This window comes from Ambystoma mexicanum, chromosome 2p, assembly GCF_040938575.1.
Source record: "Ambystoma mexicanum isolate Mex_15411 chromosome 2p, UKY_AmexF1_1, whole genome shotgun sequence".
In the NCBI taxonomy this organism is placed as follows: Eukaryota; Metazoa; Chordata; class Amphibia; order Caudata; family Ambystomatidae; genus Ambystoma; species Ambystoma mexicanum.
In genome coordinates this window covers 61,600,983-61,628,015 of record NC_090923.1, presented here as the reverse complement: position 1 = coordinate 61,628,015, position 27,033 = coordinate 61,600,983, and the positions used below count along the sequence as shown (strand labels likewise).

The following is a 27,033-nucleotide window of genomic DNA, read 5'->3' as shown; positions in this document are numbered from 1 at the left end:
GCTCACGCTCCATATACATCTCTGTCTGTTGAAACCAGCCACATTTAGACTCCTTGAAGATGATTAGTTCTTAAGGTCAGTGGCTATAAGGGCAGATTTTGGAACTCCCATCATGAATCTTGAAGTTAAGATCCCTGCAAGAAACCTGATTTGTTTTCTATTGACACATTAATAAAAATCTGTGGGGCTTTATTATGGGATAATTGACTGCAGGGCATGTTAGATTTTCCAAACAAAAGGACCCTAATGAGAGTAAAGATACATTTCCCAAAGTAAATCTAGCTGGAATAGGCACTAACTCCTTTAGAGTATTCTGCTAGCAAATGAAAGAATTATGAAATGTTAAACCCAGTGGTTGGATCCCCAGGCGGTGGCAGCACCCTCATTGGTCCTAGCAGCTGTTTGGCCGGAATTTGGCCGTCTGTGGGAAGTGGCATGCAGATAATTGCAATGTTCATGTGCAAGCAGCAGTCCTTATGGGAGGTCTGCGCTTGCGTCAATTTCTGCTGTTAATGCAATAATGAGAACGCAATAATGAGAGGTGGTGCGAACAGTCTTCCACTGCCCGCCTGCCACCTCTCATTAGTATGTGCTACGTGTGTTGCACAGCCAGAAGGGCTTTGCAAAGAACAAACCAAATGTGTTGCGGGATACGCCGCTGCTCAGATGCAGGCATCACAGTCCCCTGTGCTATTAAATCACATGGGTGGACTGTGGTGTCTGCCACTCAGGTGAGGGGGGGGGGGGGGACGGTGCCTGCTGCTGCTCTTAGTGGTGGCCACCACTAAGACAGAGTACCTAGAGGGTGCTGATCAACTGTGTCAGCAAAAAGCATGTGAAAATCATCACTCTTGTGTCAGCAAATAGGTGAAACTGATCACTCTCCTGATATAATGTGTAATTGATCCCTCTTGTGTCAATAGGTCTGCTGTGAAACGGATCACTCTTGTGTCAGCAAATGCCTGAATCTGCCTGAAAGCAGATATAATGGGTGTCCAGTTAAAGTTCCTAAATCAAAAGGATCGAATGCCAAAGGTGAGAGTGCATTCGACCGAAAACAAAAGGATCGCATTTTTTTTAAATGTATATATTTTCTTTTTGCTATAGTTTAGCTAAAAAAATGTGTTTTTACACCAAAAAGGGGGGATTGGGGGGGGGGCCAAAAAAGAAAAAAAAATCGATCCTCTTTTTGGTCGAATTGACTCAACCCTTTTGTCATTCGACCCTTTTGAGTCGATACTTTGACCTAAAACCGATATAATGTTAAACTGATCACTCTTGTGTCCGAAAATATATTAAACTGATCACTCGCCTGAAAGCAGATATAATGTGAAACTGATCACTCTTGTGTCAGGAAATATATTAAACTGATCACTCGCCTGAAAGCAGATATAATGTGAAACTGATCACTCTTGTGTCAGGAAATATATATTAAACTGATCACTGCCTGAAAGCAGATATAATGTGAAACTGATCACTCTTGTGTCAGGAAATATATATTAAACTGATCACTGCCTGAAAGCAGATATAATGTGAAACTGATCACTCTTGTGTCTGGAAATATATTAAACTGATCACTCGCCTGAAAGCAGATATAATGTGAAAATGATCACCCTGTGTCGTCTAGCTGAACGTAAGTTAAAACAAAAAAAAGCCACTTGCCTCTCGAGTCTAAGCTTGAACAAGCGAAAGCTCACAGGAAAAAGTAATGGGGAAATTGATCGAATCTTCTTCAAACAAACAAAAAGGCAATCAGTCGAATAATAAAAGTGATGACGGCAACAACCTGAAAGTAAATCAAAACAGACCTTCGTCAGCACACGCAGTCAGCATAAAAGGCAGGAAAGAGACCAGATGGCTGTCGGCATTCCTCGCAGGAAGAAAAAGAAATTTAAAAAAATGCCCAGTCAGCAAACTCCAGAGTACAAGTCAGGCCTTTGTGGCGGTCTAAGAAAACATGAACGCTAGTTTGAGAAAGGCTTGCAAGCTCTGCAGTGTACGTGGGGGGTTGGGGGTGGGGGGGGGGTTGTTAAAGTGGAAGTTATTTCTAGATTGGCTTTAGCATCTTTAAGAGACACCTGGAGATAGTACTGCGCTCTAGGGCAGAGCAGAGGAAGTATTAGTGGATAGGGCTGCAAGGTCTCGGTGTCTCCAAAGAACTGGGGAATGCTCCCTATTTCGGCCAGCACCCAATCAATGCAAAGTTTAGTACCATTGCCCCTGGGAGGAGGTTGCCGTGTTCCCTTAACACATACACATTTGTGGGTACGCGTATGGCCATTTGTGCACTTTTAGGGGCAGTACTCGATTGAAAACAGGAAATACATGGGTTACGTTTCCTTATGGCACAGCTTAGAAAGCCTGTAAAATATATACACGTGATTCGTATCTTGCTCGCATATTTCTCTCTCGGCCTGCATTCCTGCCAGCCTCTGATTTTCATGCTTGCAAAAATGCTCTGGATCCCTATGGAATCCACCTGCATTTCACACTTGCTATAAACAGGCAGATTCCCTAGTAATCCGTTGTGAATCCTGCATTCTAAGCATAAAAAATAGCAGGCATCATTTACACACGTTGCACTTTGAAGTGCAAAAAAGAGCGATTTCACCCGTTTTTACTCCTTCTTTGAGCACTTTGAAGTGCAAATGACGCAAATTGCATAGACGGGGACCTTTTTACACTTTAGTGCAAAGATAACAGGCATCCGTGCAATTTACGAGATCTTTGAAAATTACCTCTGAAATATTTCAAACCTGGTTGTTCAATTGCATTGTATTGTATTCGTCATTTATACAGCGCCCTTTCCCCATTTGTATGGCCTCAGTTCACATTGTGGTTGGAATGTGTAGGAGGTTCTAAGAGTGTGAATAAAAGAATGCATTTGTGTATTTTTGCAGGGTTTATGACTTAGGTGGGCTGGGTAGGCTCCAGTAAGCAGCCCGCACGCAGGTCAGGCACGTGGGTGGGTGCTGTTGGGGATTTAGGATAGGGTGCTAGTGCTGAAGATTCGATATGTGCCCGGCTAGACCAATTTTAACTTTTGTTGGTCATTTCTGTATACTAGTGGCAGAGGTGTTGAGGTACGTCAGGGGTATGAGTGTGGGTGGCTATGTGTGCTCCTCGACCGGAATAGCATAGCCATAGCTGCATTCTAGGGTGCATGGATGGATGGCCGTGCCTGCGGCCTGTGTCCACAGACGTGGTGCAAGGTATACGTACCGTACTTGCTACAAAGCGATTGGCTAAGCTTGTTGTGCTTGGTCTCCCTGGAACAAAAGTCTAGGCAATGGGAGAAGGGCCCCGTGGGACGGGGGAGAACGATGGTTTGTTACTGTGTGCCTCTGCGAACGCTGCCGGCATCCATGGAGTATTGGTGGGTAGGAGTGTTGTTGTGTTTGGGGTGACAATAGTTTGTCACAGTGTAGCGCTGCGAACGCTGCCGGCATCCATGGGGTATTGGTGGATAGGAGTGTTGCTGTGTTTGGGTCAGCATTTCTGTGCGCCTATCGAGAATGTAGAGTGCAAGAGGGTTTCAAGAGGGGGGAGGTGAAAGCCAGGTTTGAAGGGCCTTTCTAAATGCCAGGTGAATGTGCAGAGGTAGAGGGTTCCAGATGAGGGGCGCTTGGACGGAGAAAGGGGATCCACCAAGTCTGGACGAGTTGTAATGTGGGACAACCAGGAGAGATGCTTGGCCGAGATCTGAGAGTCCTTGAGGGGTGGTATCGAGTGACTTTGTCTTGAAGTAATTCCAGGCCAATGTTGTGGATGGCCCGGTGGGTGGTGGACATGCCTTTAAAGGTAGTGTGTCGACCAATAGGGAGCCAGTGAAGGACTCTTAGTGTGGAGCTGATGTTTTTTCTGGAAGGGAGGTTAATGAGCAGGCCTGCCACAGAGTCTTTGCAGTTTCCTTAGCTGAAACACTGAGGTGCCTCGGTAAAGGCAGTTGCGTAGAGTAAGCGGGAGAGGATGATGAAGATGATGGCAGAGAAACAGTGAGGATAATTGAGGTAAGGGAAGATATGCATGAGGATGTGTAGATGGAAGAAACAGGTTCTGGAAAAGGAGTTGTGTTGGGAGAGGAATAAATCCATGTCCAGTGTGCATCCAAGGTTTTTTACTGAATTGGAAGTTGCTGGTGGGGAGCCCAGGGATCGCAGCCTGGCAATAGATTCGGGGAGGAGCGCTGTTTTCCCACAGACTACGATTTCGATTTTCACGGGACTGAGGATGAGGTGGTTGGTCATCATCCAGTAGTCAATATCCGAGAGGCATGATGAAAGATCTGGGTGGTTGAAGCCTGGTGATTTTGGGATTTTAAGGATGATCTGGGTGTTGTCTGCCTAGTTGTAGCAGGTAGGGTTGTGTGAGTGGATGAGTGTTGGCAGAGGGTTTAGGTAGATGTGGAAGAGTAGGGGAGATAGCGATGCTACTTGTGGGACCCCTTTTGTTCCTGGTCATGAGGTGGAGATGAACAGGTAGAGGAGCATAATTTGTGAGTGATTAAAGATGAAGGAGGAGATCCAAGAGAGGGCAGTGTCTTTGATTCCTAGTGTTTGTAGGCTGTCTATTAGGATGGTGTGATTGATGGTATCGAAGGCAGCAGAGAGGTCAAGATGTACGTGTACAGCACAGCCTTCTGCATCAGCTGTTCTTTTTAGGTCATCCCAGATGGGCACTAGGGAGGATTCTGTTCCTCTGAGCAGTCTGAAGCCAGATTGCGCAGAGTCCAGGAGGTTTTTGGCTTGAGTGAATAGGCCAAGCTGCTTGTATGATGTGCCGTCCATGAGTTTGGTCATGAAGTGGGTGTTGAAGATGAGCCGGTAGTTCTGGTGGAGGAAAGGATCGAGAGTAGGTTTTTTGAGGAGGGGTTTGACATAGAAGGTTTTTATGGCTTCTGGGAAGGTTCCCGATGTTAGGGAGAGCTTGGAGATTGAGCGCGCGATACAGCCTGCACAGTTTGTGGCTAGGATATTTTTGAGGAGGGTGGGCGGGCAGGGTTCCTCAGGGAAGCCTGATGGGCGGATTTGTGCTAAGAGCGAGAGGAACTCCTGGTGTGAGATTGGGGATAAAGAGATGAAGGCTTGTATCAAAGGGGGGTTTCGACGGGGGTCAGGCTATAGGTGGGTAGGGGGCGGAGGCATGTGTTTCAATTTAGAGATGGCATGGCGGAGTGTCTGTCGATAGCAACATTGTGGAAGTGTTCTGATAAGGTGTCACTTAGGGATTGGGAGACGGGTGGGAGAGGGCGTGGGAGGAGGGCGGGGGTAGAGCAGGCCAGGGAGTTGTATTTGGAGATGATTCTATGCAGTTCCTTGCTCGAGTTCCGAGACTTTAATATTCTGTTCCCCTAGAATGCTTTCTTGGTTTTTCTGATTTCCAATCTGTATGCTGTGCTTAGTCTTGCTAGCACAGTTTTGTTCTGGGACGTAGGGATGATTCTCTAGGTCCATTCCACATGGTGCTTGAGTGTTTTTAGTGCTTTGAGGTTGGTGGTTTACCACCGGGGTGTGGGTCGTGATCTCTAGGAGGTCTGTTATATTGGGCTGAGGGGTGTAAGGGTGCTCAAGAGCCAGAGGTCAAAGAGTTTGATGTGGAGGCCCTTCCTGGAGGGAGAGTATTGGGAGATAGGTGAGGAGGGAGTTGGTGGCTAAATCGGAGGTGATAACTTTTTAGTATAGTATAATCAAAGGTGGGGGGGGTTGGTGGATGTCAGGCGTGGCCTTAGGTGCAGGCAGCTGCGGTGGTAAGTGGTATGGAGAAGAAGATTGCTGAGTGATCTGTCCATGATAGGGGCAGGAGGGCAGTGTGTATATGTTTGTGGTGCTGAGGATCGCATCAAGGGTGTGACCTACAGTGTGGGTGGGTGTGGGGTTGTGTTGTGTCAGGTTGAATACTTCCAGGTTGTCTGTGAGAGATCAGGTCATAAGGTTTGAGGGTGAGTCAAAGCAGATGTTGAAATCCCCTAGGATGGTAAGTGTTAGGTGGAGTAATTGTAATTGGTTATTTTTAACGTGCTTAATACACAGAGAATTCTAAGCGCGGACCCGGGGATCGAAGCTGTGTTGCTCCCCATTGCCTTGCTTCCAAGGCGAGTGCATTGCACCTAAGCTATCCTCCTGAGACAGGTTGTCATAGCATCGCAGAGTGTGTCTGCAAAGTTTTTGTTGTTGCCACGGGGTCTAGAGATGAGTAGGAAGCTGTGCGAAGCGGAGGGTGAGAGATTTACCAGGAGGGATTCATAGTCTGTGGTGTTGGCTGAGGTTTCCTTAATTATTAGTGGGAATTGGTGTTTGTGTAGTATGGCAAGTCCATCTACGTAGAGGGTGTAGCAGGTGGGTGAGAGGGGGCTTTAATAGGCAAGGAGAGACGTATACCTTAGGGGTTTGGAAGATGGGTGGGGGGCTGTGAGATGAGGTGGGAGTTGGGAGGATGGGCTGTGTGCTGGAGATGGCAGGGTTAGGGTGTGGTGACTCTCGTCAGACCTACTGGTGCACCAGTGTGCGACTCTGATTTGCCCATTGTGTGGCATGCTGTCTGACCTGTGGGAAGGGTACATCGGATTATCTGAATGAGTAGAGGGGGGCACATACGACTGGGGTCCACGTGTAGATGTGTGCACACCTGGCTTTGGGAAACCTGGTCAGCGGGAAGAGCATTTAAGGGGGGGTGGGATAAGTGGGTTTTTGGACACCTGGATAGAGGGGGGGACTTAAAAAGGGGGTACCCCAGTAGACAGTAAAATGCAGTGGCAACCTAGCTTCGGGACACCTGGATAGAGGGAGAGACTCCTAAATGGGGATACAACAGTAGACAGTAAAATGCAGCAGCACTTAGATTTGGGACACCTGGATAGAGGGAGAGATGCTCAAATGGGGGTTGCAACAGTAGACATTACAATGCAGCAGCACCTCGATTTGGGACACCTGCATAGAGGGAGGGACACCTAAATGGGGATAGAACAGTAGACAGTAAAATGCAGTAGCATCTAGGTTTGGGACACCTGGAAAGATGTTGAAATGCCTAGATAAGGGTATAATAATGAATGCAGTAACTATAAGGTTTGGGATACCCGGGCAGTGGGGTAAATGCCTTTGCTGTGAGTACAACATTGGCCAATTTGCCTAGATGTGAGATGTTGCTACCTAACCCAATTAGTCTGAGTGTGAGATATGGCCGACTGAGACAATCTACCTAGATGAGAGATATGGGTGACTATCACAATCTATCTAGATGCAAGATATGGGTGACTATCACAATCTATCTAGATGCAAGATATGGCTGACTATCACAATCTAACTAGATGCCAGATATGGCTGACTAACACAATTCACCGAGATGCGAGATATGGCTGACTAACACAATCTACCCAGATGCGAGATATGGCTCAGTGACACAGTTGGCTTAGGATATGGCTAACATAGCGCCACATAACAGCCCAAACTAAAAATAGGATCATCGGAATGGTGCGCCTATTTACAGATCTCTCAAATATGGCCGTAAAAATGTACATATAAGCGCATAGCCCTATAAAGATGCATTGCATGCTCACCATCCAGTGGGCCAATACCAACCACGGGACAATGAACATTTATGACATCAGCTGCTGGCCATACTGTTTCTTCGCAGACTTCTCCAAGGGTCACCAAGGTGTGGGTGGGGGGCTTCTTCTGAAGGATTTGAATTAGGCAGGCACATCTCTTTCCAGCCACCAACTGGTCGTGCGGGAGGGTCAAGGGCTGGCACATTCAAGCCCAGCCCAGAAGATCCACAGATTCCCTGGTGAGTGTCACCAGCGTTACTGATCTTCTATGACCGCAGATGCCAGGGGGCGTTGGGGATTGGAAGAGAGTCAGCAGAATGCCATGAGGTAGGGAAACCGTGCAAGGCCTCCTTCAGTCAACCTCTACATAGAACATCTACAAATTTTCACTGGAACGAACCAAAGCCTGGTGCAGGGGGCACCCAGAGGCAGACGCCCCGGTGAAGCCAACACAAAAAGGAATGTGTGCCCATACCTGGCCCTCTTACCAGGCCACTCTGAACTCTTTCTTCTCCGACTACAACCTCCCTACGATCCCAGGTAATTTATTAATACCATGTGGGTTGAGTACACAGGTCTCCCATCAGCTATGCAGGCACATCCACCCACTCACTCCACCCCTCCCCCACCCAGAGAGCATTTTGCACCAAGTTTCTCACCCTGAGTTGCTTCTGCTCCTTCATTGTCTGTGATGTCCATAGGTCCTTGAGGAGTCGGCAGCCTCACACCCGGTCCTTCGGCTTCCAGCTCTGTGTCAGGCTGTGAATATAGGAAAAAAGACAATAATTCACGTTGGCGGATCTGCAGAGGGCAGCCCTCCTAACCAACCCCTCAGAAATGCCGCCATTACTTATATTGCGATGTATTACCATTGACCTTGCTATCACCATAGACACCTTTACACCCCAGAACAGCGACTACCTAACTGCAAGCTCATGCAGGCAACCAACCGGCATTTTCACACCACATTTACTTATATTGCCCCAATGACAGTTGTGTTTTTTTGTAAGTGTTTCTGGGCAAAACACCTTGTACCCTTTTTAATATGTACAAATACGAATTGCACCATGTGGCCTGATCTATAACTTTACACAAACAAATAGAATTAGCACTTGGGACATGGGTTTTTGGCAGCCTCGCATCGAAACAGGAGGCTCGGAGCGTGGGTCGTTAAGTCCCCCACGAGCCTCCTCTTCTGAAGCGGGAGGCCGCCATCTTCCCCGTGTGAATTAATGCAAGTGCGCTCCTGTTCTCCCTTCCCCCACCTTCCTCCGCCCGGAATTTCCACATCCCACATTCCACTTACCTTGCACTCCTTTATCGCTCACTGGCACCGAGAACACTTGGTATTCCCATCGTAGCAATGGCCACCATGGGGAAGGAGATGGGACTATGGGCCTCATTACGACCCAGGCGGTAAGGGGTTTACGGCGCCGTAAACAGTACGAGGTCCCTTAGCGCCATGGCGAATTTAACACCTGCTTTTAGCAGGTGTTAAAATCCATGGCGCTAAGGGACCATGGAGTTAATTACGCCACCGTAATTTACGGTGGCGTAATTAACGCCTTCCCCACTTCCATTATGCCCTATGGGGCAAAAATGGGAATGGGGAAGAGTAAATGGGGATTGGGGACTTACCGCCCCGCCAAGGTCCGAATGGGGCGGTAAGTCCGCCAACCACCATGGCGTAAACATAGTTTACGCCATGGTGGTAAAGTCACGGCCCAGGCGGTAACTTACCGCCTGGGTCGTGATGAGGCCCTATGTGTAGTTCCCTTCTCCCTAATCCATGGCGGCCCTCTTGGTTTGCGGTTTTGCAATTTTAAAAGAAACAACTATTAGCATCCCAGTAAACATGCCAGGATGCTTATAGCAATACACCCTTCCAAGCAGGGGCTTTACGAAGACCGGAAATGGCTGGGCTCACTTTAAAGCCCTCGCTTCACTAAGGCTTATAACTGGCCGTGTAAAGCCCCAGCCTGTCAGGATTTAATGCTTAATTATGGAAGTTGACGACTGATTAATACCTCTAGGCCAAGCCAGTCTGCCACTGATTCCAAAAACTGCATGCCATGAACAACAGAAGATGATTATAGTTAATTAACCCTCTTTCTTCCGGATTCGCTGGGCTGCCACCGTCCCCTCATAAAACAGGCCTTGTGTCCTTAACCACTCTGCCCAAAAGCACAAGCCGTGAATGTTGCGCAAGTATATAACACAAAATCCTTGTGGTAACCATGACCTAAATGAGGAAACCAAACAATTCAGAGGTTTTTGCCCGCTTTTTGGGGAACTTTTGCAAATTCTGATTTCTGACATACAACCCCTCCTTCTGGAGCATCTTATTCAGACTTTGCTGCTCCCTACCTATATTGAATGGCACATCCTTCAACACCATAACCTATGACAGGAGGCGCTATACAAATGCAAGTTAACATAACACACAAAGCACATCCACCTGGCATTCAAGTGTAGAGGAGGTAGCAAGCACGATCCACACTCCAACCAGGAACGTTCACGCCGAAATATGTGACGTTTGATGAGCAAATAAACCAGCAAAGAGCCGCAGTTGGGCTCTGTCCAGTACCTATCAGAAGAACAGCACCTGCTGAAGAACCGACACCTGAGAAAACCTGGACAGTAAGGTACCCATTGAGAAAACCATATCGACAAATGAGACAGAAGGAAGATTGCCAGAATGCAATTCCTGAAGAAGCTAAAAAGATACTAAAGGAAGACGAATGGTGACCTCACAAGAACCCGGACTGACTCACATATAGAAGATATGACGACCTGTGAATGATGAAAAGAGACGAAACACCATAGATAAGTGACATCCGAGTCTAAAGTGAAATAATTGATGTAAAATGTCAGAAACCTATGCCATGAGCGTGATGAAGATATTCAGCCAGTTTAAACGTGTACATATGCAAGGAACTGCAAGAAGCACAGAAATCGTGAGGCTTGCTTATGCATTGTAGTAAGATAGATTGCGGCAAGCACCACCTATACATATCTACCTCAAAAGGAGCACTTTATATAAGTATACTTCCACTATGCACAAGAGCAGAATCAACCAAAGGTTACTAAAGGTCTTAAGAGAAGAGCTCTGCTGCAAAACAAATCAAGAATTAAAGACAGAGAGAAACTTAGACGAAGGCAAATCATGCCAAAAAGCCAAGGTCGTATTGGCTGAAACAGTCCCACAGTGGATACTATTAATGAAATGAAGAACAGAGTATCCTGCTCAGAAAGGTCAAGATAAGCCACAGGAGGCAGACGGCTGCAGGATGAAATCAAATACAGGAATTTCATGAAGAATAAGGCAATTTCACGGTGTCGGAATCACGTGACCAGACGAGCGAGAAGGGGTGAAACTTTCACACCTACGCATGGACTTGTGCCACGCACAGATGTCTTACCTTTTCCAGACCAAGAAGCAGTCTCGAGACCAACCACAAAGAAATAATTGACACAATGACCACTGAGGTGATGATTGATTGTAGCAATAATTGGAGGGAAGCTGGAGGTGCAGACAAACTCCCTGCACCTGGCCGGCTATTCTGCATGCTGCTAAGCATGTGGAAAAGTATGAGTGGGGTTGTTGCAAACCTAATCATAGTGGACCAAGTAATCTAGTGTCCTATAGTTAGTAGAACCAATGAGACGTCGTACTTTTAGTGACGTTTACAGTAGCCATTTTGAAGGAAGGGCTGAGAAGCCCCACCTGACAGTGTTTATCCAATCCCCATTCTCTGTTACCGTATACGGATATAGCACCTATATTAAAGTTACCTTCCTAGAACCAATAGAATTGCATGCCAAAATTTTAAGCGTTACACGTCAGTGATGACGAGTTTTTAGTGTAAATGATGTGTTTTTTAGGAATTTAATTGGAGTTGAAGCGATAAGGAAGATCGAGCGATTGCTGATATTCATAAACTCCCAGTTTTTTGTACTTGTAATTAAACGGACTCCCTTTGCCAAACTATCGAGTTGTCATTATTGATTTGATGCGAGAGTATTAATCTGCATCCCCATCCATCTCGAGGGTGCTGCTACTCATCTAAAAGTGCTGTTTGGGAAACCCCCAGTAATATGGGCCGGCTGAGGTCCCTACTGCACCCAAGCCTATCTCCTTTTCACACCATCTAACTTTATAACACATCTAGAATACAGGGTAGGCATGACATTAAAGTCAATAAGAGAGGGTATGTGGCTGAGGGACTGGAAACTAGAAGTAACTATGTTGATATACTTTTACTCAAGCCTATTTTCACAATCCTCCTTTCCCTACTGCGTGGAATAACGCGGCCAAATGCTCAAGGCTCATCATGTTTCAATGTTCTCTCTGAACCCAAAGAATTAAAGGTGGCTTTGTAAAGTTCTGCAAAGTACTGAATACTTTATCCCTCCAAGAACCATGCAGCTAGAAGACTCGATAAGCCTGAAATAGTGGCTAAATGCAAGAACCTCTCCTGTGATCTTCCCAAATGCCCGATCCTAAGCTAGAAAAACAGCTAATATTGCAGCATCACCGATCACCCAATATCGTCAAGGGTTTACCATCCATTCATGTTTTGGGATTGTAGAAGAATTGAAATAATTGTGTCTGACTTTCAGCATTCCCCTGCATGCCAGAGGGCTTTACCATTCTTTCCGCTCCTTCTGCACCACCAAAAATCATCAGTTGTCCACCCAGGTCTATCCCGCACGCTGATCTGTGTCCCACTGTAGCCCATATGCCCACATAGCGTCCACCACATGCAAAGCACTATGTCCTGCTGACAAATGTGTGTAGTGAATGCTATTTAAAACAAGGTCTGTCACGAAGAAAATTCTTTTACGTATGTTCCTTTGGAAAGCTACTGTCGCTATGTAGGGAAATCTATGCAAAAGAAAAAGACAAAAAGCAAAACTTTACATTTAAAAAATGAACATGCAAGCTACAGCCTTAATGCACCATCTGAGAAAGGTATGTACAAGGAAATGTGCGATATTTGTGGCCCATCAAATTATAATTGCTCTTTTATAACGTGCTCAATACCAGCGATTGGTTATAAGTGCAGGATCGGGGTTCAAACTTGTGTTGCGCTGCATTGTCTTGCTTACAAGACAAACATGTTGCCCCTGGGCTATCCTTCCTCACCAGAAATATGTCCAAACTAATTAACAAGGCCAGAGATCAATATTTACTAGTACCAGAAAGTATCCAAAATCTGTTATTACATAGAATACAGTTCAATCTGGGATGAAAAGCACAGCGTTTCATGGGAGATTCAAAAGGGAATTGAGGCATGATGGTGTGTGTTTTTATTTCCTTCCAGGATTAAGAAGGAGCAGTATAAAACATATAGAAATATAAAAAATATAAGTCTTGGGCAAAACTTTGATTGCAAAGGAAAAGGTTATAATGTTGCTTTGTTTTAGATGACAATTGCAGAAGGGGAAAAGAAAATGACTGTAAAGGCTGCCTTTTGTTAATGAAACCTGCTTTGAGCCTGGACAGCCAAATGGCCTTCCTTCCCCCAACCATAGAAACACAGCTAGTGAGAAAGAATTACTTGCTTTCGCATGAAAATGTATGCAAATCACAGTCTTTGAAGCTGAACCATGAATCTTATGACTTTGCCCGGAGTTGGTTCTCAGGATTCATACTTTATAAGTAAAACAAATGCTCCCCATTTACAACTTCCATTTGTCTCTGAGCTTGGGCTAAAATCCTTAAATATGCACTGTATTCACCCTGATCAGTGGCCCCATCTCGAATAAGGTTATCTTTTCACAGCAGGCCTCTCCAGAAAGGAAAGACTTCACACCTGGGAAGACCCAGTTCCTTCTATAAGAGGCAGTTGCTGGAATCAGTCTCAAGAGGGCATGACTGGGACATTAATGGCCTTTGCCAGCAGACTAACTTCAAAGAACTTTCACCATGACAACAGCATCCACATGAGTCTTAAATGCCCCTGCTCTAAGTTGAAAGGAACTGATACCAGATGTTCTGTTACCTAGCAGATTAACCGGAGATGCCATGTAATATTTTAGACATAAGAAAAAAAAATGGCTTTTAAGAATTTTACATTTGGAATCACTTTGTTGCTTGTAATTCTTGAAGGAAATTTCATAAAGCGTGCATTTCTTTTTCTTGAATTTCTTTTCAGGGTACTTGGCTCCTTTGGTGTGAACTTCAGTTGATCGACCTGGAATGGATGCAGAGCCCCTTCTCTTATCCAAGATTTGTTTTGCGCTCAAATCTGGGATAGCCAATGGAAGATCTGCTCTCTTGCATTCACGCCAGGCATGGGCCAATCATGGCCCACAGTGGTTCCAGTCATTCAGGCATACCAGACATACTGGCACCAGTAGTGTAGATTGGAACCAGACAGCCCCAACCCTCTTCCTGGGCACTAGCACACGTGACATGCTGGAGCCCGCAAACAATGCAGTTTTCGCAGGAGGCTGCATGCCCAAATAAGGAATACCTGGGTCCCTGGACCTGGGGGGGAGGCAAATCACCAAACTAGCCAAAGAACAGAACAAAAAACTTCTTGGCATGGCCATTTTCGACACTGGCCACAGTCTTGGGCCACATGCGGTAAACGCGATATGGTCATCAAAATGAAGTATAAATACTTTAAAAGTAAACTGCTGCCACTAGTTCATCCTAGGAACACTTGTAAAATCACCAAAACATCCTTAGAGGATGGCTAGAGCCAGAAAACAAAAGGACCCCTATGTGCGGTACAGTAAGGTACTTGGCACGTAGATAAAAAGTTACCAAGTAATGGCAACACAGTCAAAGACTAAGGGAAACATATTTTCCCAGTACTGAAAGCCTGAAGTATGTGTCAGGTTCCCCATAAAAAATGAGCAAATGCCCAGAGGAGTGCCGCTGAAGGCTGTGCTCCACTGGAAAAAGTCAGGTTAGGTAAGCCAAACAAAAGCAACAAGTTTGGGGTGGGGGATGCATAAATGGAGGGAAAATTGTACCTGAGGGAAATCTTTCTTTACAGGCGGACATGGGGTTTAACGGCCCGCAGCCTGAGCTACCACAGCTCAAGCTGGCGGGCCGTCAAGCCCCATGTCCACCCCCCATGGAAACTATATAATTTGATTTGACGAGGAGAGAGTATTCTGATGAACCAATTAGTAATATGATCACATGTGTGGAATATGCTGTTTTAGAAATGTACAATTGTTTAATGTTGAAGTCTTCAAAATGATATTGCATCAAATGGGAGGGAAACTGGGTTTATAAATCACTCCCATTAGAGTGACCTCTTCATTAATATGCCCAATGAGTGCAGAGGGGATGGTTTAGTCTGATGTCAATTTTGGAACACTGTCCAATCACATACACTGAACAATAAGATTAGAGAAATTATACACACTTTAAGGGGAGTGGTTTCTGCTCTACAAAATTTCAAACCCATTACATTCTGGGAAGAGACACTCACTTGCTCACTCACGGACTGGCTGATTGATAGAGGGAGAGAAAGGAGAATAGATAACAGAAAGCCGAATGGAGTAGATTGATTTCCTTTTTGGACCCATTTTTGGATTACTAGAATTACACTGCTAGCAGTTCACTGGAGTTAAGTTCCCAGGCCTCCATCAGTGGGAAATACATGAGACAGGTGCAAATACAGAAAGAAGGGAACCAGACTGTGGAGGGAAGCTGGCATCATCCTGCTGACTGATACCCATCTGTGTCGTAAATCTCCCCCCGTCTCACCTGGGATCGCTTTTGCTCTGTTCCGCGGGAGGATTCCTCTTGTGGACGGATCGGGTCTTGTATAGGCTCGCTCGAGTCTCGTCTGGCTGCAGAGCGCGTTCAGAGTTCCGGGAATGTCGCAGTTCCAGGATGTCCAGGAAAAAGGGTAGCGGTCGCTAGGGATAAGGATTCCGGGAGCAGAATTAGAGGGAAGGGGTGAAAGGAAGGAAGAAGCAACCAGGAAACTAGGAATAGTGGATTCGCCGAACAGCACACACACTTCAAGTCATTACCTAATGATAGCGTTGAGACGCGCGGGGCCGCGGGGGCGTGGCCAATTTATAGAACGTGCTGTGTGCAACGTGAAGGCTGGTGCGAGGCAAGTCACTTGGCATGGCCATGTTGGGAGTAACAAGGAATACAAGCCCTGTCTCGATAAGGACCAGGAAGTCCAGAAGGGGCAAGTTCTATGGGTCATGACAGCATGCCTCCTCCAAAGACCTGTTCCACCAGGTTTGCCCGGGTGTATGAGATGGAATCTTCTAAGCAATCGAGGGGTATTTCAGTTAGAAACTGGTTCCCAGGTTCTCTCGCTAGGAGGATATCCCTTCCATTCAACCAGGTATTGAAGTTGACCCCGTTTATACCTGGAATCGCATATTCTGGACACTTCGTATTCCAGCTGATCGTCCACAAAAACAGGACTGGGTCTGCAGGATTTTCGGGTGGATTGGATGTAGGGTTTCAATAGGGAAGTGTGAAAGACTGGGTGTATTTTCTTCCAGGAGACAGGTAGCTTGAGTCGGAATGAGACAGGATTGATGATTTCCTTTATGGAAAATGGTCCATAGTACCGAGGGGCTAATTTGTTTGGCCGTAGATGTTGCGGTAATAGTTTCGAGGACAACCAGACTTGATCACCAACAGAATAAGAAGGCGCTGGTCTTCTTTTGGAGTCTGCATAACGCTTAGTGCGTGTCTGGGCCTTTTTCAATTGTTCCTTGGCTTCCTTGTGTATGTTGATGAGAGTCTGAATCCATGAGTCGAGAGTAGGTACTGGAGTGGGATGTTGAAGAACAGAAGGTAAAACGGATGGGTGAAAACCTTGACTGCAATAGAAAGGGCTGACCTTGAGTGCTGAGTGATCGGAATTGTTGTAGGCAAACTTGGCCAGGGGTATGAGGAGAGACCAGTCATCCTGAACCTTGGTGGCAAAACAACAAAGATATTGCTCCAGAGTTTGATTTACACGTTCCGTGGCTCCGTTGGTTTGTGGGTGATAACCTGATGAGCGAGCGCGTTGGATCCCTAGAATACGACACAGATGTTTCCAGAATTGTGAGACGTATTGAGGTCCTCGGTCCGAGATGATCTTGGAAGGAAGTCCATGAAGATGGAAAATGTGTTCCAGGAAGATTCCAGCAAGTTCTGAGGAGGATGGTAGTTTATACAAAGGTGTAAAATGAGCCATATGAGTGAACAAGTCTATGGTTACCATGATGGTCGTGTATCCTCGGGAAGGTGGTAATTCCACAATGAAGTCTGTAGCAATAATTTCCCGTGGTCTTGTTGGCAGTGATGGTTGCAGTAGAAGACCCGCCGGTCCCTTGTTTTCATGTTTGTTTTCACCGCAGATAGCACAAGCCTTGATGTACTGTTGTATGTCGGTCTTCATTCCAGGCCACCAAAACTGTCTTTGTATAAGACGGAGGGTGTTAGTTATACCACGATGACCAGAGTGAAGGGTATCATGGCAGAGGTTTATTATCCTTTGTTGTAATTTCTGCGTAGGAATGACCAATGCATTGTCCTTGAATAAATATCCATCCTTAACTCTTAGATTCCATGGATTCTTCCTTGAAATATCCTTCTAGAGGTCGGAGGACTGAGTTTGCACTCGGATTTCTTCCAGGAGGTTGACTGCTTGAGCTACAAAGATAGTGAGGGGAAACATCTTAGGATAGGCCTTGTCTTCAGTGGCTATGTAGTCAGGACGTCGAGATAAGGCGTCAGCAATCATGTTTTGTGATCTGGGAACATGAGTGATTTGGCATTGGTACTGGGCAAAGAAGTAGGCCCAACGCTCCTGATGACTGTTCCTGCACTCCAACGACTGTAGAATTTGGAGATTCCGATGGTCTGTGCCGACCTGAACTGGATATTTAGCACCCAGAAGTAGGTGTCGCCATTCAGTGAAGGCTTGGCGAATGGTCAACAGTTCTTTCTACAGGACGGAATAGTGTGTCTCGCTGGGAGTCAGGGTTCGTGAAAGGTAAGCAATGGGGTGCTTCAGTTTATCCTCAAGTTCCTGTTTCAAGACCGCTCCTATGGCGTAGTTAGAGGCATCCGTTTCCCTCTAGGAATGGGCGATTTATGTCGGGTTGGGCCAGGATGGGGGCTTGCGTGAACTCTGTCTTCAGTCGTTGGAATGCTTTATCTTGAGATGTAGACCAGATAAAGGGGGTGTCTTTCTTCAAGAGAGCAACGATCGGCTGAACGATCTCGGAAAAGGTAGAAATAAACTTCCGGTAAAAGTTGGTGAGCCCCAGGAAGGATTGAACTTGTTTCACAGATGTGGGAGCGGGCCAAGCCAGTATGGCCTTTACCTTTGAAGGGTCCATACCAATTCCTTCAGGGGTAAGGAGGAATCCTAGGTAGTGAACAGAAGTAACGTGAAACAAGCATTTTTCGGGTTTGGCTAAAAGTTTGTGTTCACGAAGTCGTTGTAGTACTGCCTTTACATGTTCTTCATGCTTTAGAGGATCCTTGGAAAAAATCAATATGTCATCCAGATAGACAATGACGAAGAGGAACAACATGTCAGAGAACACGCTATCCATAGAACGCTGAAAGACTGCGGGAGCATTAGCTAGTCCAAAGGGCATGACTAGATATTCATAGTGACCAAAGGGGTTTTAAAGGCTGTTTTCCATTTGTCTCCTTCCCGGACACGGATTAAGTGGTAGGCACCCCGGACATCCAACTTCGTGAATATTACTGCGCCTCTCACAGCTTCCAGGATATCCGAGTTCAGGGGCAGTGGGTACCGATCTTTGAGGTTGCATTGATTTAAACCTCGATAGTCGAGGCAAGGTCTGAGTTCCTTGATATCCTTCTTGGGAACGAAGAACAATGAAGCACCCGCTGGAGATTTGAAGGGTCTTATGGTGCCGTTTTCAAGATTGGTGTCTAGGTATTCCCGAAGGGCCTTTTTCTCAGGTTCGGAAAAAATGAACATTTTACCGAAGGGAATTACTGCTGAGGGATCTGTGTCTATGGCACAGTCTTCGGGCCTGTGAGGGGGTAAGGCTTGGACTATGGCAGTAGAAAATACAACAGCATATCCCTGATAGGCCTCTGGAACTTGTATGATATTGGAAACCATGAGTGGTGTTTTTAGGTCTCTTGATGGTTCTTTAGGAGGTGTCGAGGAGGGATCCAGGGATAGACAGTGGGACATACAGAACTCTGAGCCCAGGAATAATGATCCTGCTGTCCAATTGATATACGGATTGTGCTTTTGTAACCAGGGCATACCCAAAACCATGGGGTAATGAGCTGACTTAATGATGTCGAATGTAATCCGCTCTTGATGATGGTTTGGAGAAAGTTGGATCTCTTTAGTCTGCAGGCTTATAGGTCCTGAAGAGAGGGGTCTTCCGTCAATTGCTTCCACCGGCTGCATGGTGTTTCATGTCTCGTATGGAAAATGATGACTAACAACCCAGTCTTGATCAACGAAAATTCCCATAGCTTTGCAGTCCACCACGGCCAGAATGGGATAGGTCTTGTTCTTGGAGGGCGACAGGAAGGCCTGTAGTATCACCAAATTGTTTTGTCCAGGGGAGTTCAAGGATGGAATTGATGTGGAGCAAACATCTCTCTCCCGACACCTCGCTCCATCTAGGATCGGGAGCTGGCGTTTCCCGAACGCCGAGGAGGGGCTAGAGGGCATTCTCTTACAAGGTGTTTATCCGAGGCACAATACATGCACAGGCCTGTGTGGATCCTTCTCATCCTTTCTTGTGTGGATATAGGCCCACGGAAGGCTCCTATTTCCATGCGTTCCAGATCTATGTCAGGGGTTGGGGCAGGATCGGCCTTTACAGAAGTCTCAAGGGAATTCTTTTGAAAGGGTATCTTGGTCTTTCTTCTTTCAGCCTTTCTTTCCTGGATTCGGATGTCTATTTGCATGGCTAGATCCATAAGAGCCTTGCATGAGCTAGGACGAGCCACCCTGTCTAATTCGTCCTTAATATCCTTGTTTAGACCCCTGCGAAATAGAGTGAAACTTGCTTCTGAGGACCAATCCGCTTCCTTGGCCAGTTGTTTGAATCTAGTAACGTATGTTAGCATATCCTGAGATCCCTGTCGGAAATCAAGTAACCGTTCCTGAGCACTAAAAACCTGTTCTGGGCGGTCGAACATAGTCTTGAGTGCCTGAATGAATCCATCACAATCATCCAGAAGGGCATCTCCTGAGTTGTCTAAGGGAGTGGCCCAGGTCAACGCGTTCCCTGTGAGATTCGAGATTATGAAGCCCACCTTCGCCCTGGACGTTGAAAAATAATAGGGATTAAAAGTAAAATGCACCAAGCAGGAATCCAGGAATCCACGTAAGGATTTTGCCGAGCCATCATATTTGTCTACCACTCCACCCAGTAACACGCTGTCCTTGTTAGTGGGGTCTCGAGACAAAACAAGCTGCCTTAACGCAGCATTCTCAGCCTTTAAGTTCTGTCCTTCAGTTGTGAGGTCTTGCATGCCACGCATAAGGTCCTGGACTGCTTTCTCCATAGCAGTATCAGTGTTGGTCGTTTGGCGTCTCAAACTGTCTTAAATCTCCCCCGTTTCACCTGGGATCGCTTCTTGCTCTGTTCCGCGGGTGGATTCCTCTTGTGGACGGATCGGGTCTTCTATAGGCTCGCTCGAGTCTCGTCCGGCTGCAGAGCGCTTTCAGAGTTCCGGGAATGTCGCAGTTCCAGGATGTCCAGGAAAAAGGGTAGCGGTCGCTAGGGATGAGGATTCCGGGAGCAGAATTAGAGGGAAGGGGTGAAAGGAAGGAAGAAGCAACCAGGAAACTAGGAATAGTGGATTCGCCGAACAGCACACACACGTCAAGTCACTACCTAATGATAGCGTTGAGGCGCACTGAGCCACGGGGGCATGGCCAATTTATAGAACGTGCCGTGTGCGACGTGAAGGCTGGTGCGAGGCAAGTCACTTGGCGCGGCCATGTTGGGAGTAACAAGGAATACAAGCCCCGTCGCGATAAGGACCAGGAAGTCCAGAAGGGGCAAGTTCTATGGGTCATGACAATCTGTTCCTGAGCGGGAGAATTAAACTGGTCCTTAAGAGGTTGCCCACCTGTCTTTGAGACAGCCAAATGAAATTCATATGTAAGTATAATATTAAGGGGAAATAAACCTTAGAGGAATGAGAAGGGGAATAGATGTAACTCTGCCCCCTGTCATTAGTAAGTACTGAGGGGTGAGGGTATATATATTCAATACATCCTGTGATGTTAGGGAATATTACAGAAGCTCCTGGAATTATCTATGTGATAGAATAGGTTGTATGGTGTGTATACTGGGGGATCTCATGACTCCTCTGTGTAATGATCAAATACAGCAGTCGTATTCTGAGAGCCAAAAGGATATCTCACTGTGGGCATACCTAGAAAATAAAGTCATTTCAAGGTTACCTCACCAAGCAAAGACCGAATGTGAGATTTTGTCAAATTTTGGCTGTTCGAAAATACCAAATGGCTGAAAAGTTCGACCAAATCCCTGATTGAGTGGCAGGAGTTGCAGGGGTGTCCCCCACACTCTTGCTCACTATATACTGCAGCCAGTCCTGAAAGAAAAATTTAAAAATTTCAAAAATGGAAAGGACGGAAGTGAAAGGGAACAGGCGTTGCAGGGACATAGCGAGTCAGCGGCACACAGTGACGTGTGCCGTAGCAAGGTTAGTAGGGTGTGGGGGTGAGGGTAGGGATGGGGATTGGGGCAGGGCCAAGCCGGAAACGTTCAGGGAGAAAAGACTGAAGGTTATTTCAGAAAAATAATCTTTGGTCTTTTCTCCCTTGAACATTTACGTCACAAGCTTTCAACCCGATATATTTTCAGTGCTAAATCATTCAAGAAAAAGAGTAAATGGTGATTATTCACTACACTTTTTCCCACCTTGAGGTTTCCCATTGAAAATGAGAACCGTACACCTTTTCACATTAATGAAATAGAAACACCACTGGGGGGAAATTAGCAAACATACACTTTCATTTTGTAGGTGAATCAGATGTGGTAATGTTAAGTAGCTTGTTTCAATAGAGTTTTCCAGAACACTGTTTGAAATTAGACATGTCCATTAAGTAAGGGGGAGGTATTAACTTTCAATAACGGAGAAGTCGATTTATTCAACGTATACATCAAGCTACTGCATGATCTACTCCGCAATAAAAATGTAAAGTTACAAACTATGCTGATGACACGCAATTACTGTTCACGTTATCATGCTACAAGGTCAGTGACACCCCGATGATCAATCAACATGGTCAGCAACTGGATGAAGGAAATTGGCTCTGTCTTAATGACTAAAAGACCAAGCTACTGCTACTTGTCTCCCCAATTGTAGCAGACTAAATGGGACCTTAATACAATTCTATATTGTTGGGCTCCTACCCTATCCCAAAATCAAAAAAAGCTAAATCATTGGACATCTACCTCAACTCAGATAGGAGCATGAATGCTCACCTTCCCACTACTGTCAGTGCCTGTCACTATTGCATCAGGTTGCTCTGTCAGATTAAGCCCTTTATACAAACACCAATGCAGCTATCATTGCGAGAGCAATGTTTGGCAGCAAACTAGACTTATGGAAGTGCCTTAATGCTGGGGTCTCCACTTATGGAATTGCTCGACACCAAGTGGTGCAAAATGCTGTAGCCAGAATTGTGCTAGAATTGTGTCCAATGCTGACAGGCATTCCCATATTACGTCGGTTCTGAAAAAGCTTCATTGGCTACCAATCTCACAAGGGATCAAGTTCAAAACGTTCACAATAACCCACAACTGTCTATATGGCCAAGCACCAGACTATCTTAAGTAATGCTTGCAATGGTACAAACGCTCTCATGTCTTGTGCTCTGGCTCTCAGAAGCTACGGACCTGCAAATGTGTCAAACGTATGCGAGCAGGTGGCAGATCCCACCAATTGCTTGCTGTGACACTTTGCATCAAGTTACCAATATGTGCAAGGACTGACTCCACCCCAAAAATGTGAAGACCTTTCTTTTCTCTAAATACTCTTTGTATGATACCCTCAAACTCCTCTGATTACTACCTTTCTTGATTAGATGCCTTCCTTTTTGTTCTTTTGTTTTCTATTTGTTACATGTCTCAGCGCTTTGAAAATGTAGATGCCTTTCCCCGGCTTACTACGTGTGAGAGAAAAAAATAAAATAGCAGACAAAACCCCTTGTCGGGGAAAGAGGCACTGAGACCCGGCTGCAAGAGTTCAAAGGATGGTTTATTTCTCCAGCTAGGAAATAACCCAAAAAACTCTCCCACATTTACATCAGTTCCAACATTTATATTAGTTAAAGTAACTGTAACAGAAAATACTAAATTGACCCAATTGGCCAGACGGTGTGGTGCTGTAGGTGTGAGTAGCATCTCTTCCTCCTGGTTGGCTGAGTAGCTGACGGACGTCAAACATCTTGTGCTCCATGCAGGTCAGGGTCCGGTCACTGTGGTCACTACCTAAGCTAACATGTTACTTACTAAATAACAAATTATTTAAAACATTTTATGCTACTTGTCACATTTCTACATAAGTTACACACAACGATTATTGTCAGTACAATTGGGTCGTTTGTGCCTTTAATTGAAGGCCTTGACCTTTATTGTGCATGTAAAAGAATCAGGCTATGTTTCGCATCTCTTCTAGGTTTCAAACCCATTGGTACAAATAAAAACATATATAATAGAAAAAATGCTTAGGGTTAGTAGTGGGTGTGTTGGGTGGGTTTCGCAGCACATGCGAGGGTCTTGCACTTGAATGAAATACCTTACAAGGGGTGCAGGGTCAGGATGGCAATAAATTGTTCTAATGGGGGTGGGTGGCTTGCACGTTTATGCGGACGAATCGAGCAGAAAGTGCTTAGCTCATCCTGGTTCACATGCCGGTTTTCAGACGAACAGTGATCTCAGAGGAAGAAAACTGTAGCATATTGATTGTTGCAACTTTCTCCAGCTTCAGCGTGAGAATGGAAGCGCATAGCTTTCCTTCGCAGGGGGAGTGCAAGGGTGGGGGCCAGCCAGCTGCCTGCGCGCCTTGTGTGTGTGTCTCTGTCCTTGGCTGCTGCGGTGGAAAGGGGGAGCTGAGCATTGCTGTACTATCGCAGTGAGGCCTGTTAACCCAAGATGGAGTCGAAAGGGGATACAAAAGATGGATGCCCTGTGTCCTGCTCAGTAGTCCCATCTATGCAGCAGTCAACCGCGGTTAACTTTACATAAGGGCAAGGGGCAATACCACTACCGGAGGCACACGGTCCAAGCCTTGTACTGAGGAGCGTATGATGCGAGGGGGCCTGAGGACCCCTCGCTCCCATACAATACCTACAGGTTTAAGCACTATATGAATAAATTAAAATAAAATAAGGCGTGGATGTTGTGATTTAATTTCGTTTTTTACAAAGGAAAGCTTGATCCTTGACCCTCATTCATTTTTCAATCCATGGTGCATGTGTGCTCAAGGTAAACAAAATGTACATATGGTGATGTATGTATGTGTTGCAAACGTTCACGTTCATGACAACATAGCATAGAAAAATTATGTGAGCATTGCCTTGATCATTGACATTGGAATTTCATAGATGTATAATTTGGATATTTTTAAATTGATTCAATTATTATTATTTTTATTCATCAATAGACCTTCTGTGCACCCTGTGTGTTTCTTGTCCCGAAAGAGGAAGGAGGCTGCAGAGAATCAATATTGTTAAATTGGAGGTCCTAGGTTCACAAAAGAACTTTATTCAATAAATAAAAATTATGTGCGCTTGATTTGGGGTGGGTGGAAAATTCCCACAAACTAGTTGTCACCTGATTAAAATGTGCCTGACTGCATAGGAATGTATTGCCAATAGGGAAAGAAGTCCCTACAATGAAAAACTCTTGTGTACAGGTGCGTTATAAATGCCATATCATATTGTATCAGATCATAATTTCATAATGAGTACCCCACTGATCAGTAGTCAGAGATCGTACAAGCCCCCTTCACGCGGTTGGTGCCACCATAAAAGGCTAGAGTCACAAAAGAATGTTGTACTCCATGAGTATCTAGATTTTGAAGGGAACGTTCTGCAGATGCCTGCCCCTCACTCAACCAGCAATGAGATATAAAAGTCACTACATGGTCTATCTTCCATGCAGCCAGTTTGGTGTCATAGGAAGTAATGGGTCGGTGAGCTAATGAGCCAGTGCTGAAAACAATGTTCAAGTGAAAAATTGATGGGTCGCCGAAATGAGAGAGATATGGAGAAGTCCATCAAAGGTAGTTGACATCTTCATTCATAGGGCCTCATCACCAGTTGGGCTGCAGACCTTTAAATGCAGCGGTAACAGTATTACTGTGGCATTTAAGGGCTGGCTCTACCACAAGTTGGGTGCTAAATGGGCCGTTTTACCTCCAGCTTTTTTCTAGAGGTGAAAATCCTATTTGGCGCCCTGTATTACTGCTGGCTGTATAAGCGTGCGGTATTAGCAGTGAATATTCCCCATTGAATCCAATGGACTCAATGGGGAATGGGGATTTTCTGTTAACGCCCAACCCGGGATCAGTCGGTAACACCGCCGGACTGGTGGGCGCTAATGCTATTGCAATTGGGCGGTATTACAGCCAGGATACCGCCCAACTCATGATAGGGCCCATAATGTAGCAACTAATGCCCTAGACTACTTTTAAGTGTTGGGTAACAGTAGGATGGACCGCCAGAAGGTCTGATGTGCGACAGTAAGTCATCAAGGGCAGAGCATTGTCTATGGAACACAGTCCTGGGTTGGTCTTGTTTTGGAGGGTCTACTAAGAAACATTTAGCCATTGCTCTATACTATCTTCATTAGGTTTTCTTGTAGCCTGCATCAACATGGTTATACTTATTACTTATTAAGATAACACAAAGTGGCCAGGTCATGCACTCTGGAACTAAGTTGACAAGCTCCGAGCATATTAGAAAAGCTCTACTTCTCTAGTTCTTATCATCATATTATGTAATAAAAGGCCAGAAGTATGTTTGTCCGAAGCCGTCCTGGGGATGCTTGTGGTCTCGTGCAGAAGGGATGTGACCCAGCAGTTCGGGCTGGACTTCCCCTTTTGGGGTGGGGCCAAGCCTGATTTGCATATGGTCTTTCTCCTTCTGTAATGGCTTGGCAGGCGAAGAACGATGGTCTGGAGGGTTGCCCCGAGCAATGCCAGTGGTTAAGATTCAGTCTAAACCTTCCAGCCATCACCTCTTTGTTTTTGTCCTGCCTGCTTCGCCTGTTATCGCTGCTAGAGGGAGCTGATGCCTTACGCATACAACAATAAGACTTCAAGTTCAACTTCTAGGCGAACAAATATGTATTTCAACAATATCACCGCTAGAGGGAGCTGTTGCCTTACGCATACAACAATAAGACTTCAAGTTCATCTTCCAGGCAAACAAAATGTGTATTTCAACAATGATAACATACAATTAGCTGCATACAAGGCACACTAAGAAAATATATACATTTAAGAAAAAAACATGTAAGCAGACATTCCTTTGATTAAGCACTATTTCTCTAGCAAAATAAAAAAAAAGCAATATACTTATGTATTATGTAATTATTCATTGTAATATTTCTTGGTATGGATTTTTATATCACTAATATTCTTCACGTACGTTTTAACTTTATTTGACTTCATATGTTTTTACACTCTGAAAATGTCTTCCTTTATGCAGATTAGCCCGTGTACACAGGCTTTTCCACTAGTAGTGTATACAACTAAAAGTCTTCTCCTTCCTGTATCAATCTACATGCTGCGCTCCCACTGTGCTTAATTGTTGTCTGCCAATATCTGGTTTCTTTTCTTAAGAAGCTCTGTTATGGCCCTGCTTCGCAGAGCCTCTCCTAAACAGGTCCTGCTTGTCCAAAACTCCAGGTGAAAGGCGGTTATAGAACTTCAGGCAAAGTTACATTTCATCTGAGAATTCCAAATCACTCTGAGTCATGTCTTGTCCCTCTGTCTTGATGTGGGATTCCCTTGAATTCCTGAATCCTTACTTAAGGCAAAACACACTCCATTCCCAACCAAAGTCCCTCAATGAATTCTTCCCCTTTGCTGGGGAAAACACCTACCCACTCTATGTATGTTTGGTAACAACTTGCCAGACCTGACACGTTGTTAGATTATGACATACAGCAACAAGCCGGAGTAGAATGTTGTCCAAGTCAACATTCCCAAGGCCAGCCACAGAGGCATTGGAAAGGAGCCATACACTGCATGTTGACATAAAATATGGATCTGCTGTGCTCTGTAAACTTCAGAGACCCCCTTCCCTATAGCTACGAGGAAAGCATTTAGGGGCTGGAAGATGTCTGTGAATTCTAAGTTGTTGATATGGAACGACATGAACTCATGGAGCCCTAAATCACCAATCTGGTCGTGCTCCTGGATATCAACATCAGCTGTTCTCCAGGTTGAATGATATTAAAGGTCAATTTGGGTCCAGCTGGTTAAAGAGGATCTTGAC

The 27,033-nt window shown here is 45.5% G+C and overlaps 1 protein-coding gene across 1 annotated transcript in view; it reads right to left on the bottom strand.

The window, feature by feature from the left end:
• Positions 1-27,033, bottom strand: part of LOC138567708 (tubulin tyrosine ligase 3-like) — a 673,617-nt gene that overhangs the window by 291,750 nt on the left and 354,834 nt on the right. Inside the window, exon 7 of the mRNA XM_069646178.1 lies at positions 8,203-8,302. Coding sequence (XP_069502279.1) covers positions 8,203-8,302 — 100 coding nt within the window. The remainder of the gene's footprint in view (positions 1-8,202; positions 8,303-27,033) is intronic.